Source organism: Hyaena hyaena, unplaced genomic scaffold (assembly GCF_003009895.1).
Source record: "Hyaena hyaena isolate Hyena2069 unplaced genomic scaffold, ASM300989v1 scaffold_68, whole genome shotgun sequence".
Classification (NCBI taxonomy): domain Eukaryota; kingdom Metazoa; phylum Chordata; class Mammalia; order Carnivora; family Hyaenidae; genus Hyaena; species Hyaena hyaena.
The window spans coordinates 1,278,898-1,297,736 of NW_024080700.1; the positions used below are offsets into that span (position 1 = coordinate 1,278,898).

At 47.0% G+C, this 18,839-nt stretch overlaps 1 protein-coding gene across 1 annotated transcript; it reads right to left on the bottom strand.

The window, feature by feature from the left end:
* Positions 1-285: 285 nt before the first annotated feature.
* Positions 286-16,310, bottom strand: POLR2C (RNA polymerase II subunit C). The gene is made up of 9 exons (XM_039232602.1): positions 16,157-16,310; positions 15,927-15,976; positions 13,299-13,367; positions 13,110-13,162; positions 2,865-2,993; positions 2,426-2,477; positions 2,040-2,208; positions 1,820-1,894; positions 286-1,295 (listed from the first exon to the last, which is right to left on the bottom strand). The coding sequence occupies exons 1-9, from the start codon at positions 16,240-16,242 to the stop codon at positions 1,151-1,153; spliced, it is 828 nt and encodes a 275-aa protein (XP_039088533.1). The 5' UTR covers positions 16,243-16,310; the 3' UTR covers positions 286-1,150.
* Positions 16,311-18,839: the final 2,529 nt, after the last annotated feature.

The following is an 18,839-nucleotide window of genomic DNA, read 5'->3' on the forward strand; positions in this document are numbered from 1 at the left end:
GGTATTTATTGACTACCTTGCAGAAGGGCTATCTTTCTAATTCCCATCAAACCCTTGGTTGCGTGTGTGGGTTTTTTGTTTTTTTAATACTTTAGGGTTCTGATTTGTGGGAACAGACCCTGTTGTAAATAACCACTATTCAAGCTGTGGCGAAATGATCCAGCGAGAGGCCCCTCTAGGAGAGCCCAGGAGCCAGAGAGGGGCCACAGCCAGCTCGGTGCCCAAAGCCTTGGAGAGGGAGGGAGGGCCGGCTGGCTCCAGTTAGTGGCACGATGACGCATGAAGGAGATTATGTTGTGCTCTTTATTGCCAAAAATAAAAACTTTTAAAAAGACAACTACTGAATCAATAAATTATCCCTTCCTTTCTGTACTGATCTCTGGTTTTCTCCAGGCTGCTCCTGCCAGGCTGCCTCATTAACGACTTTGGGCATGACTCTACCTACAGGGCTAGGGGTCAAGGCCAGACCTTCCCTTCATTAAGGCCCTTGCCCCCCAGCACCCACACTTAAAGGATCAGGCCACTGGCAGTGCAATTCATAACTAGTGGGCAGAGAATGAAATGCAGGCCTTACCTGGGGCAGGGGGGCAGCCAGGCTCTATCCCTATTCTCCAGGGGTTCTCAAGTTAGGGACACTTGGAGATGTGAGCGAAGTGCCAGTAGAGTGGCTCAGAGCAGAGACCGGAAGGGTTGGTACACAACTTGAATGAGCGTTCTAGCACTTAATCCTAACACCAGAAGTCCAAGGTACAACTGTGAAACCTCCACCTTTTGGACAGAAGGGGTCTGGAGACCTGAAATGACCCGGAGAAGAGGGGCCAGCTCAGTGGTTCACAGAAAACTCCCCCAAAGGCACATACGAAAACGGGACGTAAGGGATGCTCTGGGGAGTGCTACTGGCAAGTACTGGGCAGAGCCAGGGACGTAAGGTCTAGTTAAAAACTGCCTCAAATGCCGGTGGCACGCCTGGCAATCTAACGGAGCAAGGCTGGGATAGTCCTCCCCTTCCACATGGCTCCCTTGTAGATGGTTTGCCAAGAAGCCTGAGCAACAGCTGTCCACACCCCAGAAGCTAGAAGAGGCTCTGGAGCCCTGAAATCTAGATGCTGGCCTACATCCCCCTCTTTTTTGTTTACGCAGGTGAGCTGTGCTAGTTTATGGTTAGGACATCACTCTGGATCTCGTGGCTTAACTGGGTCTGTAAATCACTCAGCTTCTTCTTCAATCCAGAGAGGGCCGACAGAACAATGGTCTCAGGGCGCAGGGAGCCACAGGACTCGACGTTGTAGTAAAACCTAAGAGGAAGAGTGTGGTGAGAGCCCTCCACGACGCAGGCTGGCTCACCTGAGCGCCAGCCTCGGGTCACGCGTGCTCTCCTGGGTGGCTTTAACCTCTTACTAACGGTGGGCCTGCTGCACATTACGGGACTCCAAGGAGGCACGGCTAGCTCAGAAAGCTCCTGGGGAAACCTCAGAACACTTCTCCTCCACATTGAGGAGAAAGTGGAAGGTCAAGTGAGCAGTGGCTCATGCTCACTATCAGAAGACTGGTCCGTTTCTGGCTCAAGGCAGATCCTCTCCTTTGGGGACCGCGTATCACGAGCAGGAGCAGAGCGGATAACCCGAGGCCCCGTGTCCCACGGTGACTACGCGGGAGGAGATCTGCCCCGGGACAGGCACCTGTCATGGGTTCCGCAACTATCCTTCCTTCCTCAGCCCACGGCCACTGGGACGTGAGGGAAGGGTCTCCCCAATGCAGACCTCGCACCAACACCTCACACTCGTACACTTCGCCTTCCAGCGCCAGACCAGGCCCTTACCTCTCTGGCTTGCCGTTGGGGTCATAGGGAGCCTGTGACTCATCTTCATCCAGTTCGGAGTACTCACTCTTTGGCCTGAGGTCAAACACAGGTCAGTACAGGGCTGCTACGGCTGCCTCTGGGGCACTGTGTCCACAGTGAGCCTGCCCCAACTCCGGTGACTAGGAGCCATTTCCACACCACCCCACCCTTAATGCCCTTACATCCAATGAGAACATACCATTCCTCAGGCTTGGGATACACTGTGTGCCTCAGGGCATTGTCAGGATCATATTCAAAAGCCACCCCTGCGGTGGGGTTCCACTTGGCATGCTCCTTGCCAAAGCCCTTTTTGGCGTAGGCTCGAAGTCTTAGCTCCTGGCCTTTCCTCAGCTTGACGATGAGGATGTCTGTGGGGGAGACGGGGGAGTCAGTCAAGGGCCGGTACAGACATGGTCCCCGGAAGTTGGACCTGGAAGACCACACAATTGGGAAAAACAACTCAAAGGTCAGCTGACAAGGAGACCAGAGAGCACTAGGGGCTGTGTCTCGTCTCTGGTTCTGTACTGTCCAGCAGGACGGCAGATCGGGCAAATGTCCGCATAACCCCCAGCCCCAGCCCCTTACCGTCCTGCTCCACGTAGTCATTGGGGTCATTATCTCGGTTCCGGGAGGTCACCTGTAAGGGGCCCAAACAGAGGCGTTTCTTAGCTGCTCGTCTCCCCAGTCACCTCTTCCGGCAACTATGTTCTAGCACCTGCCGACCAGGGACGGGATGCCGGGAATGAGGGGGCCGAAGCGCACCTACTGGGACAAAGTCTGTGCTGGAGCTGGACTCCAGGCCACACCTCCCAGCCTGGTGACAGCTTCCCAGTCAAAACAGGACCAGGGCCTCTAAAAGGGTCCTCGGGTGACAGAGGGCGGGCACACAGTACCAGCAGTGCTCCTGTCCACCCTGGCTGGCGCCCACAATTATTAGCATGTTTAGGGAGCAGCTCAGATAAAGGCAGAGGGGAACACAAGAAGAACAGGGTCCTGACTAAGGACGGCGCGGAGCGACACTGACAGGAATGACCCGGGGGCTGTTGGAGATGAGGTCTCGAGATGTGACGTGACGAGTCTGGTCTTCGTTGCACCGCACATCAAGCGTGAACTCCACGGAGCACTCGGGGCAGAACTCTTCGCACGTGCAGTCCTGCGGCGGGGGGACAGGCAGGAATGAGCCTACGGAGAGGTGGCGGATGCTGAGCCCCCAGCTTCTAACACCCAGGTCCTTACATTTCTTAACGTGCAAGGGCTGCCAACAGGCTCCAAGCTCTTGTGGGCTGTGTCTATCTGGCCCACCATTCTTCCAGGCCACCGGTGTGTGGGCCCTTCACAGCTTAGAGCCCACCTATATCTGCCGGCGCCTGTGTTTACTGTCCACCCCCAGCAGCTGCCAGGCCACCACCGGGAGACACACTGCTCAACTCCCACCCTGGCCCTCGGAGCACCCTGCTTCAGAGACACAAGGTGTTAAGTAAGAGACGAAGGCTTTCGTGTTTTAAAGTGCAGCTTCCCATGAACTACATGAATTAGCTCAAGAATGCAATCATTTAAAATGAAATGATCCCAGCAACAACAAAAAAAGTATCTTTCAAGTTCTAGGCTACTAACTAGCCTTTTCTTTAAAAAACCAACCAAAAAAACCTTTCCATTATGGGAAATTTCACACTCACGAGAGCAGAGCAAAGTAACCATCACTCAACTTCAATAATTATCAATAGGTCTTTAAGCAACCCTTGAAACAATCCACTCCTATGTCAGGGACCATCTGCTACAGTTTGACTTCAGACAAGAAAAGTTACTGGAATTAACCAAACAAATTGTTCTCCCCCTCAAGCCAGTGAGGAAAATCTAACTTGCTTCTGAGGTTTTTTCAGACAAGGAGGGGGAACTAGAGGCCACACCTGGACAGTCTGCAGTCACACACAGGTGAGGCGGGCAGACAACTTAGACCCTGATTAGAACTATGAAACGGCTGGGCGCCTGAGTGGCTCAGTCAATTAAGCATCCGATTTTTTTTTTAATGTTTTATTTATGGGGGGGAGGGGGAGCGGGAGCGAGACAGCATGAGCAGGGGAGGGGCAGAGAGGGAGATACAGAATCTGAAACAGGCTCCAGGCTCTGAGCTAGCTGTCAGCACAGAGCGCAACGCGGGGCTTGAACCCACGAACCGTGAAACCATGAAACCATGACCTGAGCTGAAGTCAGACGCTTAACCGACTGAGTCACCCAAGCGCCCCAAGCATCCGATTCTTGATGTCAGCTCAGGTCATGACCTCAGTTTGAGATCGAGCCCTGTGTTGGGCTCTGAGCTGACAGGACAGAGTCTGTTTGGGATTCTTTCTCTCCCTTTCTCCCTGCTCCTCCCGTACCCCCTTCAAAAATAAGTAAATAAATAAATATGAAATGGAAAAGGAGCACCCAGCTGGCTTAATCAGTAGAGCATATGACTCTTGCTCTTCAAGTTTTAAATTCGAGCCCCACGTTAGAAGTAGAGATTACTTCAAACGAAAATCTATTAGAATATGAAATGGAAGAATCAAAATGTCATGGAAAATAAAAATATAAAAAGGTACACAACCCCCCCCAAAAAATATATATCATCAAGGAGAGGTATCTCAGATTAAGAGCCTAAAAAAGTCTAACAACCAAATGCATGCATGAATCTTGGCTGGATGACAGACAAAAAGCCAGAAAGGACATATGGGGGACAACTAGTAAAATCTGAGTATTTGAAATATTCAAAATATGACAAAATATGCTAATATTCTTAAGCATGGTGGAATGGTTATCTACGAAAATATCATTAGTTTCAGGACAAGCATGCTGAAGTAATTGGGGGGAAAGTGTTAGGGTATCTGCAACTTTCAAATGGTTCAACAAAAATAACATGGAGAGGAGAAACCAAGCGGATGTAGCGAAATATTAACAGCTGGTAACTAAAGCTAAAAGTAAATGGCTGTTTATTAGTTGATTTTTCTAACTTATGTAGATTTTCAGAAAAAAGAAAAAAAGAGAAGGGGACCATAACATCTTTGTTCAGCAAACACTGGAAAAACTTTAATGGACGGAACTGCTAGTCATGGGGCAAGCATACCTTTCCCCAAGGCCCTGCCAAGCTGCTCTTCAACTGGTTGTACAACAGCCCCCCACCAATATCTGTGATGTTTCATTTCTTACAAACAAAAATCTGGAGACGTGAAGCAAATATTGCCAAAATGCTGGAATAAGAAAAGTTGTTTGGTGGGAGCAAGAGTACTGGTCAGATCATCTCCACACTTTGCCGTGTATTTAAACATCTCTTTAAAAAGTACAGTTACGCCAACATGGCAGAGAAGTAGGGGGATCCGTACTTCCCGCATCTCTCCAACAAAGAAGGGCTGAAGCCAAAGGACTTTGAACCCCAAGAGTCTGGGAGGAAAAGAGATTGTCTACCATGCCGGGAAAACAGGACGGACCCATAGGTGGGCGACTGCAAATGGGCAGGTGATAAACCGCCCTTCTGCGGAGGGGGAGGGGCAGGGCCAAAGGGAGAGAAAGAGAGGCTGGGGAAGAGTAGGCCTGTATCTGGACAAGAGAAAAACCGCAACCCGGGACAGAGAGGGCACCCAGCTCTAACTGCAGGGCTTTCTTCAGACTGGGGCTGCTGCCCTGTTTGCACACCTGGGGAGGAGGGGAGCCAGCCCCGGGCTCGGTGGTAGGTCAAGTGCGCAGGGTGTGGCGGGGGAAACCGGTCCCCTCTCCTGAAGCTGTGCCGCAGCCGGGGGACCACGTGCTCGGAGCGAGAGTTTAAATCCCAGCTAAGCACAGGACACGGAGACGGTGGAGCCAGGCACGCCGCCTGACTGCACCCGAGCACAGTGAGGACGGATCCAAAAAAGCGGGCTGGGGGGTCGCCAATTTTCTCCCCACAACCGCCAAGGTGCGGCCTCAGGGCCCACCGTGGGGGCGGGACCGGCCTGCACCCAGCCACTCCCCTCCGCAGCTAGACGGCAGAGCGGGATAGACAGGGGTAGGCACGGCGGAACCAGATGGCCCCCCGGCCCACCAGCGCGGCGTTGCCCGGATGAACTCTAGGTCAGCTCTGGTTATTCAGCTCTACTCTCCCTTTTCTCCTTCTTATTCCTTCCCTTCTCTAGGCTGGTTACTCTGGTTATTAGTTTGCTTAAACATTTAATCTCTTCTCTTGATCCATGTTTGACAACACCTCCTTTTCTTTCCTTTCTCTCTCTCTCTGGAATAATCAGGCCACATAGCTTCTCTGGGTAACTTTATCTTCGTTTCTTTTTCCTCGCCTCCTTCCTTATTCTCCTTTCTCTCTCTCAAGATTAAGCCGTTTAGTCTCTCTGCCTGGCCAATATTCATTTTCTTTTACCCCCGCTCCTGTCAATTCTTTGTACGTGCTCCTCCATCAGCACCGCCTCCACCCTGTTCTCCACTTGTAGCTGGTGTTTCTGGTTTTTTGCTTTTAGATTGTTTTTTTGGTTTTGTTTGCTTGCTTGTTTTGTGTGTTTGCATGTTTTTGTTTCCTGTTTGTCTGTTTTCCTTTCCAGGGCTACTTCAAGGAACAAATCAAAGCACACCTGGTGGAGGGTCCAAAACATCACTGCCAGTAAGGAAAGAAAGTAACTAAAGTTACAACAACAGAGAGCAAGTAACACTCTCCAAAAAAAACACCCCCTGAACGGCCAGGCCCTGGACACTGTATGAACCCCCTTTAGTACAGCAGTGCTTGCAGGTGCAGAGCACATAACAAGCTTTTCAAATGTACAAGGGACAGAAAACTAGCCAAAATGACAAAAATGGAATACTTCTCCTCAAAAGAAATTCCAGGAAGAAGTGACAGCTAAAGAATTAATCAAAACAGATACAAGCAATATAAATGAACAAGAATTTAGAATAATAGTCATAAAATTAATTGCTGGGCTTGAAAAAAGCATAGAAGACAGCAGAGACTCCACTGCTGCAGAGATCAAGGATCTTAAAAACAGTCATGATGGATTAGAAAATGCTATAAAAATGAGGTGCAAAATAAAATGGAGGCGGCCACAGCGTGGATTGAAGAGGCAGAGAGGAGAATAGGTGAATTAGAAGATAAAATCATGGAAAAGGAGGAACCAGAGAAAAAGAGATAAAATAATCCAGGATCATGAAAGGAGAATTAGAGAAAAGTGATGCCATCTAACAGAACAATACTCGTATCATAGAAATTCCATAAGAAGAGAGACAGAAAGGGGTTGCAGGGGTAGTTGAACAAATCATAGCTGAGAACTTCCCTCACATGGGGAAGGAAACAGACATTGAAATCCAAGGGGCACAGAGACCTCCCCCTCAGACGTAACTTGAATCTAACTTCTGCACGACACATCACAGTGAAACTGGCAAAATACAAGGATAAAGAGAATTCTGAAAGCAGCTAGGGATAAACAGGCCTTACCTTACAAAGATAGACTCATAAGGTTAGTAGTAGACCTGTCTACTGAAACTTGGCAGGCCAGAAAGGAGTGGCAGGAAATCTTCAATGTGATGAACAGGAAAAATATGCAGCTAAGAATCCTTTATCCAGCAAGCTGAGCATTCAGAATAGAAGGAGAGATAAAGGTTTTCCCAAACAAGCAAAAACGGAAAGAGGTCATCACCACTAAACCAGCCCTACAAGAGATCCTAAGGGGGACTCTATGAGGGAAATGTTGCAAGGAACACAAGGTACGAGAGACACCACTACAAGCATGAAACCTACAGAGAACGCAAGGACTCTAAACCCGTATTTTTTAATAACAACACTGAATGTAAATGGACTAAATGCTCCAATCAAAAGACACAGGGTAGCATGGGGCGCCTGGGTGGCTTAGTCGGTCAAGCGTCCGACTTTCGCTTAGGTCATGATCTCGCGGTTCGTGGGTTCGAGCCCCGCGTCGGGCTCTGTGCTGACTGCCAGCACAGAGCCAGGAGCCTGTTTCAGTCTGTGACTCCCTCTCTCTCTGACCCTCCCCTGCTCACGCTGTCTCTCTCTCTTAGAAATGAATAAAAATATTAAAAAAAAAAAAAAAAAAAAAGACATAGGGTAGCAGAATGGAGGAAAAAAAGAAAGAAACAAGACCCATCTATTTGCGGTCCACAAGAGACTCATTTTAGACCTCAGGACACCTTCAGATTAAAAGTGAGAGGATGGAGAACCATCTATCAAGCTACTGGAAATCAAAGGAAAGCTGGAGTAGTTATACTTATATCAGACAAACAAAACTTTAAATTAAAGGCAGTAACAAGAGATGAAGAAGGATATTATATAATAATTACAGGGTCAGGAAAAGCTAACAATTATAAATGTCTACGCATCGAATTCGGAAGCACCCAAATATATAAAACAATCACAAACATAGACAATCTTATTGATAAGAATGTGCTAATAGCAGGGGACTTTAATACTCCACTTACAGCAATGGATAGATCAGCTAGACAGAGAATCAGTAAAGAAACAATGGCCCTGAGCGATACATTGGACCAGAAGAACTTGACATATATTTAGAACTCTACATCCCAAAGTAGTGGAATACACTTTCTTCTCAAGTGCACAGGGTACATTCTCCAAGACAGATTACATACTGGGTCACAAAACAGCCCCCTCAAATATAAAAGATTTGAGATCATACCATGCACTTTCAGATCACAATGCTATTCAACTCAACCACAAGAAAAAATTTGGAAAACCTCCCAAAGCATGGAGGTTAAAGAACATTCTACTAAAGAATGAATTGGCCAACCAGGCAATTAGAGAAGAAATTAAAAAATATATGGAAACAAATGAAAATGAAAATACAACAATCCAAATCCTTTGGGATGAAGCAAAGGCTGTCCTAAGAGGAAAATACACTGCAATCCAGGCCCATCTCAAGAAACAAGAAAAATCCCAAATACAAAATCTAACAGCACACCTAGCGGAACTAGAAGCAGGACAGCAAAGAAACCCCAAAGCCAGCAGAAAAAGAGAAATAACAAAGATCTGAGCAGAAATAAACAATATAGAATCCAAAAAAACAGAACAGATCAAGGAAACCAAGAGTTGGTTTTTTGAACAAATAAAATTGATAAACCTCTAGCCAGGCTTCTCAAAAAGAAGAGAGCATCCAAACAGATAAAATCACAAATGGAAATGTATTTATTACAACCAATCCCTCAGAAATACAAGCAATTACCAGAGAATACTATGAAAAATTATACGCCAACAAACTGGACAACCTGGAAGAAATGGACGAATTCCTAAACACCGAGACACTACCAAAACTCAAATGAGAAGAAATAGAAAATTTGAACAGACCCATAACTAGTGAAGAAACTGAATCAGTTATCAAAAATCTCCCAACACATAAGAGTCCTGGACCAGATAGCATCCCTGGGGAATTCTACCAGACATTTAAAGCAAAATTTAATACCTATCCTCAAGCTGTCCCAAAAATACAAATGGAAGGAAAACTTCCAGACTCATTCTATGAAGCTAGCATCACTTTGATTCCCAAACCAAAGACACAGCCAAAAAAAAAAAAGAACTACAAGCCAATATCCTTGATGAATATAGATGTAAAGATTCTCAACCAGATACTAGGAAATCAAATTCAACAGCACATAAAAAGAATTCTACAACATAATCAAGTGGGATTCATTCCTGGGCTACAGGGCTGATTCAATATTCGCAAATCAATCCATGTGATACATCACATTAACAAAACAAAAGAACCATATGATCCTGTCAATAGATGCAGAAAAAGCATTTGACAAAACACAGCAACCTTAATAAAAAGGGTCAAGAAAGTTGGGATAGCAGAAACATACTTAAACATTATAAAAGCCATCTATGAGAAGCCCTCAGCTAATATTACCATCAATGGGGAAAAACTGAGAGAGCTTGTCCCCTGAGATCAGGAACACGACAGGGATGCCCTCTCTCACCGCTTTGTTTAACATAGTGCTGGAAGACCCAGCCTCAGCAATCAGACAACAAAAGGAAATAAAAGGCACCCGAATTGGCAAAGATGAAGTAAAACTTTCACTTTTCGCAGACATGATACTCTCTCTACATGGAAAACCCAAAAGATTCCACCAAAAGTCTGCTAGAACTGATACATGAATTCAGCAAAGTTGCAGGGTACAAAATCAATGTACATAAATCGGATGCATTTTTATACACCAATAATGAAGCAACAGAAAGAGAAATCAAGAAACTGAGGGTGCCTGGGTGGCTTAGTCAGTTAAGCGTTCGACACTGGCTCAGGTCATGATCTTGAGGTTTTTGGGTTTGAGTCCCTCATCAGGTTCTGTGCTATAGCTCAGAGCCTGAAGTCTGTGTCTCCCTCTCTCTCTGGCCCTCCCTGACTCGTGCTCTGCCTCAAAAATAAGCTATAAAAAATTTTTAAAAAGAAACTAATCCCATTCACAATTGCACCAAGGACCATAAAATACCTAGGAATAAACCTAACCAAAGATGTAAAAGATCTGTATGCTGAAAACCACAGAAAGCTTATGAAGGAAATTGAAGACGACACCAAAAAATGGAAAAACATTTCATGCTCATGGATTGAAATAATAAATATTGTTAAAATGTCAGCACTACCCAAAGCAATCTACATATTCAATGCAATCCCAATCAAAATTGCACCAGCAATCTTCTCAAAGCTAGAACAATCCTAAAATTTGTATGGAACCACAAAAGATCCTGAATAGCCAAAGTAATATTAAAGAAGAAAACCCAAACAGGAGGCATCACAATCACAGATTTTAGCCTCTGCTACAAAGCTGTAACCATCAGGACAGTATGGTATTGGCACAAAAACAGACACACAGACCAATGGAATAGAATAGAGAACCCAGAATTGGACCCACAAGTGTATGGCCAACTAATCTTTGACAAAGCAGGAAAGAGTATCCAATGGAAAAAAGACAGCCTCTTTAACAGATGGTGCTGGGAGAACTGTACAGCAACGCAAAGAATGAAACTAGATCATTTTCTCACATCATACACAAAAATAAACTCAGAATGGATAAAGAACCTGAATGTGAGACAGGAAACCATCAAAACCCTAGAGGAGAAAGCAGGAAAAACTTCTTTGACATCAGCCGCAGCAATTTCTTACTCAACACATCTCCAAAGGCAAAAAAATTAGAAGTAAAAATGAACTATTGGGACTTCATCAAGATAAAATGCTTCTGCACTGCAAAGGAAACAATCAACAAAACTAAAAGGCAACTGACAGAATAGGAAAAGATAGTTGCAAATGACATATCAGATAAAGGGCTAGTATCCAAAATCTATAAAGGAACTCACCAAACTCCACACCTGAAAAACAAATAATCCAGTGAAGAAATGGGCAGAAGACATGAACAGACACTTCTCCAAAGAGGACATCCAGATGGCCAACAGACACACGAAATGATGCTAAACATCCCTCCTCATCAGGGAAATACAAATCAAAAGCACACTGAGATACTACCTCACGCCAGGCAGAGTGGCTAAAATGAGCAAATCAGAGGACTCTAGATGCTGGCGAGGATGTGGAGAAATGGGCACCCTCCTGCACTGTTGGTGGGAATGTAAGCTGGTACAGCCCCTCTGGAAAACAGTGTGGAGGTTCCTCAGGAAACTAACAATAGAACTCCCCTACGACCCAGCAATAGCACTGCTAAGAATTTACCCAAGGGATACAGGAGTGCTGATGCATAGGAGCACATGTACCCCAATGTTCACACCAGCACTTTCAACAATAGCCAAATCATCAGAAGAGGCTAAGTGTCCATCAACTGACGAATGGATCAAGAAGATGTGGTTTACATATACAATGAAATACTACTTGGCAATGAGAAAGAATGAAATCTGGCCATCTGCAGCAGCGTGGATGAAACTTGAGGGTATTATGCTAAGTGAAACATGTCAGTCAGAGAAAGACACCGTATGTTCCCACTCATGTGGATCTTGAGAAACTTAACAGAAGACCATGGGGAAGGGGAAGAAAAAAGTTACAGAGAGGGAGGGAGGCAAACCACAAGGGACTCTTGAATACTGAGAACTGAGGGTCAATGGGGGCTGTGGGAGAGGGGAAAGTGGGTGGTGGGCATGGAGGAGGGCAGTTGTCGGGATGAGCACTGGGTGTTGTATGGAAACCAATTTGACAATAAATTGCATTTTTAAAAAATACGGATTTATGAAGTATTATTTGACAATCAAAAAGAATGACATCTTGCCACTTGCAACTACACAGATGGAACTAGAGAGTATTATGCTAAGCAAAATTAGAGAAAGACAAATAGGACTTCACTCATATGAGGACTTTAAGACACAAAACAATGAACATAAGGGAAGGGAAGCAAAGATATAAAAACAGGCTGGGGGACAAAACGTAAAGATTCTTAAATATGAAGAACAAACAGGGTTACTGGAGGATTTGTGGGAGGGAGGATGGGCTAAGGGGCATTAAGGAATCTACTCTTGAAATCATTGTTGCACTATATGCTAATTAACTTGGGTGTAAATTCAAAAAATTAAGTAAAAATTTAAAAATAAGAAATACAGATTTTTAACATATCAAATTAGCCACACAAAAATGGCACGACCTAGGGAATAAAGAGAATGGGCAAATTAAGGACCACCCAAAGCCGTCAAGAAGGAAGAGTCTCAAGCAGTTATCTAACACAGCCCTGGGGAAAGTATGCAGGGAACCTATTCCTGTCTCACGCCCCCCAAGTCCAAGGCCTGTTAACACATCACAGAAAGGAAACAGGGCCCTAGAAGAAGAAGCATGATTAACAAGCACCACCCACAAGGAGAGGCACGGATCTGGCAGACACCAGCCCTTCCTCAGGTGCTGCTGTGGGGGACAGTTTCCCACTCCCTTTCCTTGTTCTCACCCCTACCTCTCCCGAACCCCCCAACCTTCTCTTGGCTCCCTTGGGCCTCCTAGGCTCCCATTACTGGGAAAAGACCCCCTGGAAAGTAGAATCGGAACAGATCAGACTCTGAAAAGGCAGCGCCCCCACTGTTCAGTGTAAATGGGTATTCTGGTGTACACCCCGTCTTGTGTGGCTGGCAGGAGAAACTCCCTGATGCTCCTGGAGCTTGATCACCTAAAGCCTGGCAGGACCACGGACCAGTGCCTGCTCGGGCCCTAAGGCAACATCTCCATGCTGTGTTTCTAATAGCAAGAAGGAAAATGTCAGGAAAACCCCTGAGAAGTGAACCCCCTATCCCCCACCGCACATTCCACCCAATCACATAGCATACCCGGGAGTACTGCAGCTTGTCCACAATGTCGTCACTTGTGAGGGGGATTAGTCCTGGAAGAAACAGAAAAGCATGTTAAAGCAGTCCAAATGGCCAAGTCAAAAGGAGAACCTAGAAGTCCCCTTGGGAGTGAGGCGATATCCTCTGACACCGGGCACAGCCCCCTCACTTCTACAACCCAGCACTCACCGAGTCTGTGAGCGATGAACTCATCATGAAGGACGGAAGAATTGGCATCAATTTGAACCCAGTCAATGGCTAAAGAAAATAACGAAAACAGATAAGCAGTTTAGCCACCAAATTCACTTAGAGACATCGAGCAATGGTTCTCAAGATTTAAGAAGCACCTGGTTGATGTTTACTAAATTGCAGGGGGCGTGGGCCAGGCTGCTAGAAATTGATTCCAGAGCTCAAGTGGGGGCTAGAAATCTGTATTTTAACAAGAACCACATGCAACATGACCTCCATCCCTAATCAGGCAGATTTAATGCTGGGGATTGCCTGTCCCACACAAAAAATACTGACTTAGGGAACAGCATGGCAGTGGGCACATGTTTCTTCAAGCTGATTATTTCTGTGAGAAGCATTTACATCTGCCATTCATGTCAACATCCGTGAATACAAACTACTTGGGCATTTAAAAGTTAGGGAAAACTGGGGCACCTGGGTGGCTCAGTCGGTTGAGTGTCTGACTTTGGCTCAGGTTATGATCTCACGGTTCGTGAGTTCGAGCCCCACGCTGGGTGCTCTGCTGAGAGCTCGGAGCCTGGAGCCTGCTTCAGATTCTGTGTCTCCCTCTCTCTATGCCCTTCCGCTGCTTGCACACATTTCTCTCTCTCTCTCAAAAAATTTTTTTAATGTTTTTTATTTATTTCTGAGAGAGAGACAGACAGTGTGCACAGGAGAGGGTCAGAGAGAGAGAGGGAGACACAGAATCTGAAACAGGCTCCAGGCTCTAAGCTGGCTGTCAGCACAGAGCCCGACGCGGGGCTCAAACCCACAAACCATGAGATCATGACCTGAGTAGAAGTCGGACGCTTGACCAACTGAGCCACCCAGGCAGCCCCCTCTCTCTTTAAACAAACAAACAAACAAACAAAGGAAATCTCACAGAAGTAACACAGACTTATGGTCCTTATTTCATGATACAATGACCAAATTATACAATTTAACTCTTTATTATTAATCGACTAACGTTTAGAGAATTCCTTTAAAGTGCACAGCACACATACTAAGTATCAAACCCAATTCCTACCAGCAATGAGCTAACAGAAGGGTAAGGACTGCATTCTCACACACATTTGACTTAAACGCATATTCGTTCATAAATACACACCTGCATGCAAACAAATCCATAAACCAAATGGCACTGAGCCCAATTACCAAACAAAGGGTGTGGACACTAGGAACGGAAGTCAGGAGAGGATCAGTTACGACCCAATCTGCTTTGTCCTAGGCTTTCCACTGCTTCCCTAACCCAAGCCAAGTAAGGACCAGAAGCCAGGCTTTTCTGACTTGGCCTCCTTACTACCGCGTGCCCTTATCCTCACCTGTGCAGGTTAAACTCCTTGAGCCTCCTCCAAACCAAACCTTGCCTGCCCTCCGTGGTACACATACCAACACTTCCTCCCTGCAAGCTCTTCCCTCACAAAACTGTCCAGACTAAAGACACCTGTCCTATTTTGCACTGTGTTCTATTTATGTAAGTCTTGTCTCTACCTCAAGCTTCGAAAAATCCCTGGGCTGTGGTTTTAAGGTGTCTTAACTTTCGTATTCCCTGTGCGGCCTAGAATGTAGCAGGTGACAGTAAGTATTATCTGCAGAACTGAATTTGTGGGGAAAGTAGCATTTAGACTCTAGTGTCAGGGCTGCATCATAAAGTACAACTCCCTCACTTTACTCATGAGGAAACTGAGGCCCAGACACATGAGGTGGTTAGGGAGGAGGAAGACAAGCACTCCAAGCTCTGAGTTGAAGCAGTGACTGGGGATTGTAAAGGTGGAAACTCCAAAGTTCTCTTGTTTACCAATCACACGCGTGCTCATCTCCTTAGGCGTCTGCACACTCCATGTAGCAACTTAGTTACATTCCTTTCTCCAACCCAAACTTTGAATTGACGCTCAGAAAACATCTGTAGTCGACTTATACGTGTGTAAAAGACCTGGAGCGAGGCGGCTGGAACCAGAGCAGACCCTCCTTCCTCTAAGCAGCAGCAGCAGCACCGCAGCGTCTACTCCTTAAATGCGGATCCCAGGCTACCGGGCAGTAGTGTCGGCGGCGGCTTCGCCGTTCCCCAGCAACTCCACTGTGCGCCCCACGAGTGCAAGAACGCTGCACTACGCACTTCCCACTTCCTAGCACACTGCCTGGCACGGCCCCTAAGTGCAGCTGAAGGAACGGATTCATAAGAAGACATCACCGGTGCTCAACACAGGCATCTAATAGAGACTCCGCCACTTAATCCTTGCCGCCACGCTGTAAGTCCCGTCAACGGGCTTACATTCGTCAACGTCCGAATGCTACAGAGAAAACCGCGGCACGCAGTTGAAGAACTTGCCCAAGTTTCACAGGGGCAGGAAGTGAACACGGTATTCAAGCCCAAATACGCAGACTCCCGAACTCTGGCTCTTCATCAACGCATTCGTTAAGGGTGGACCTAAGTGTCCCTGGGCCAAGGGTACGGGGTCTGATCAGATCTCCAGCACTGCTGTCTTTTCAGAGCTCCCACCACCAGCCCAATCAGGCTCCGGGTTGACCGGGCAGTAGCCCCGAGGTGTGTGGGGACGTGTGTGGGCAACGACAGGTGGGTCTGCTTACCTATTATGGGCACCTCGGCGATGAAGACCCTCCGAATGGAGTTGGCCACCCTGAGGGATGAAAACCAAGCGGCGTGAGGGCGCCGCGGCATAGCCGCCGCCGCCCCGCGCCCACGGTTCCCAAAGCAAAAGCCCCGCCGCCGGGACCCAGCTCTAGAAGGTCACGACCCCCGCCCGGCCCCGAGCCCCCCGCGCTCCCCAGCCGCCGGCCTCTTCCCTCAGCAGCCTTACGCCAGGTCCGTGTTCTCGATGATGAACTTGACATTCTCGTCCGTGAGCTCCGTGATCCGTACGGTGGGCTGGTTGGCATACGGCATCGTGCGCAAGCACCCGCCAGATCCTGGGCCTTAGCCCCGCTGCGCCACCACCGCCGCCACCGCCACCGCCGCCGGAAGTGGGTCAGCGCGGCCCGCGCCGCTTCCGCACAGACACGCTCACAGCGCCGCCTGCTGCTCGGAGGCCGCGCCGCTCCTGGCCTGGCGTTTCACACCCCCGCCTGCTTTAAGTGCACCAGGTTCAAACACCTTGCTGGCGGATCTGACAAAACATGGGCACGCCCTCGATTCAACAGTAACACTTCCGGGGATTCATACTGCCCAGATGCTTGCAGTTGTAAGCAAAGATACACGTACAGGGGTGTTCACCACAGCACTGTTTGTGATGGCAAAAGATAACAAAATTGTCCATTGACAGTCAAATATATGAACAATAGGCGATACCACCTCACACCTGTCAGAATGGCTAATATTAACAACTCAGGCAACAACAGGTGTTGGCGAGGATGCGGAGAAAGGGGAACGCTTTTGCACTGCTGGTGGGAATGCAAACTGGTGCAGCCACTCTGGAAAACAGTATGGAGTTTCCTCAAAAAGTTTAAAATAGAACTACCCTAAGACCTAGCAATTGCACTACTAGGTATTTATCCAAGGGATACAGGTGTGCTGTTTCAAAGGGGCATATGCACCTCAATGTTTATAGCAGCGCTATCTACAATAGCCACAGTATGGAAAGAGCCCAAATGTCCATCAATGGATGAATGGATCAAGAAGATGTGGTGTACATTGTATATACATATACACAATGGAGTATTACTCAGCAATCAAAAAGAATGAAGTCTTGCCATTTGCAACAACGTGGATGGAACCAGAGGGTATTGTGCTAAGCAAAATTAGAGAAAGATAAAGATCATATGACTTCACTCATATGAGGACTTTAAGATACAAAACAGATGAACATAAGGGAAGGGAAGCAAAAATAATATAAAAACAGGGAGGGCGACAAAACATGAGAGACTCTTAAATATGGAGAACAGAGGGTTGCTGGAGGGGAGGGGGGATGGGCTACACGGGTAAGGGGCACGAAGGAATCTACTCCTGAAATCATTGTTGCACTAAATGCTAACTAGGATGTAAATTTTTAAAAAATAAAGAAAAAAATTGAATTAAATAGAAAAACAAAAAAATATATACTAACATAGGAATACTATAATGCCTTTAAGAGAATGAAGTAAATCTGCCCATTTACAGAAAAACAGAAGCATGCTTTAGCATAGTAGAATGGTAGGTATAGCTCCGCATCCTTTCCTCCCACCGCCAAGTCTGGATCGTGCTCTTCCGAAACTGCAAGATACAACGCTCTTTACTGCAGTGCACCCTGTGTAGCTGTGGCGGCCAGGTGGGGGCTCTTCATCTCTGCACCCCCGTCTCTGCATGCCTGGCAGTGTGCCCCTCACACGGTGGATGTTCAATAAAGATTACCAAAGTCTTCTCAATAGCCTGGAGAAAGGTTGAATGGGCCTCAAAAGGTGACAGCTGCCCGTACAGAGAAGACGCTCTAAAATAGAACTTTGCAGGAGCTACTTTTAGGGGGCAGATTATAAAGGAGATAAAGAGTTTGCTTTAGCAAGGCGTGACCCCCTCTTCCTGAGATGGAGAGAAAGGGCACGGAGGGGACCTTTGCTTCATAGCCTGTGTCATCTCAGTAAATTAAGAATTAAGGTTGTCTGCTGAGTGTGAGAGAGATGCTATGAAGGATAAAAGAGAGAATGGGATGAAATTTGTAAGAGCTACTGTAGGGGACCTGCCAGGGCGGCACAATACAAAGAATTAAAGAGGTGCAGAAGGGGCCCGGTGAAAGGCAAAAGGATTGGAAACACTGATTAGCTTGACTTCCCCCATCAATACCCAGTCGACTTAGGAAGGACGTGGCAAAGCAGAAGACAGATGCTCGGCCTGAACTGTGCTTGTCTAAAATGCTGAAGCTACCGCCCAATGTGATGGTCTGTGGAGATGGGAGTGTTTGGGAGGTCACGAGAGGTCCTGGGGGGAGGAACAGCATCCTCATGATAGGAACAGGGCCCTCGTAAGAGCAGGAGGAGACACTAGAGCTCTCTCTCTCTCTCTCTGTCCTGTTAGAACACAGGGAGGTGGTGGCAAGTCAGAAAGACCACTAGGAACTGAACTGGCCGGCTATCTTGATCTTGGATTTCCTAGCCTCCAGAACTGTGAGCAATAAATACCTGTTGTTAAGTCACCCAGTCTGCGGTGTTTTGTTACTGTAACCTGAGAAGACCAAAACACCAGAGTTAACCAGACTTGCAAAGGGAGCTCAGCCAGTGTATAAACAGAAAATTATTAACATTAAACAATAGATCACTGGGACAATTAGTGATAGAAAATAGCAGCCCAGGGAGCTAATGGTGAGGGGCAAGGCCACTGTCACCCACACTTCCTGAAGCGAAGCATGGATCGAGAGAGGCAGAGCTGCCATAATTACCCGTTAGCAGTAGGCCACACCAGGACCAGAACCCAGGTCTCCTGGATCCAGCCTCAAGCCTTGTCCACAACACTGCTGTCTCCCTCTGAAGTCTTGGATACACACCATGGCCTAGATGGAAACTACCTGCACAACAACA

Excerpts from the sequence above, each read along its gene's own strand:
- POLR2C (XM_039232602.1), bottom strand. The coding sequence starts at position 16,242 with ATGCCGTATGCCAACCAGCCCACCGTACGGATCACGGAGCTCACGGAC. Across the intron at positions 15,977-16,156 it reads ATCGAGAACACGGACCTGGC|GGTGGCCAACTCCATTCGGA; the intron begins GTAAGGCTGCTG and ends TTCATCCCTCAG. Across the intron at positions 13,368-15,926 it reads CGCCGAGGTGCCCATAATAG|CCATTGACTGGGTTCAAATT; the intron begins GTAAGCAGACCC and ends TATTTTCTTTAG.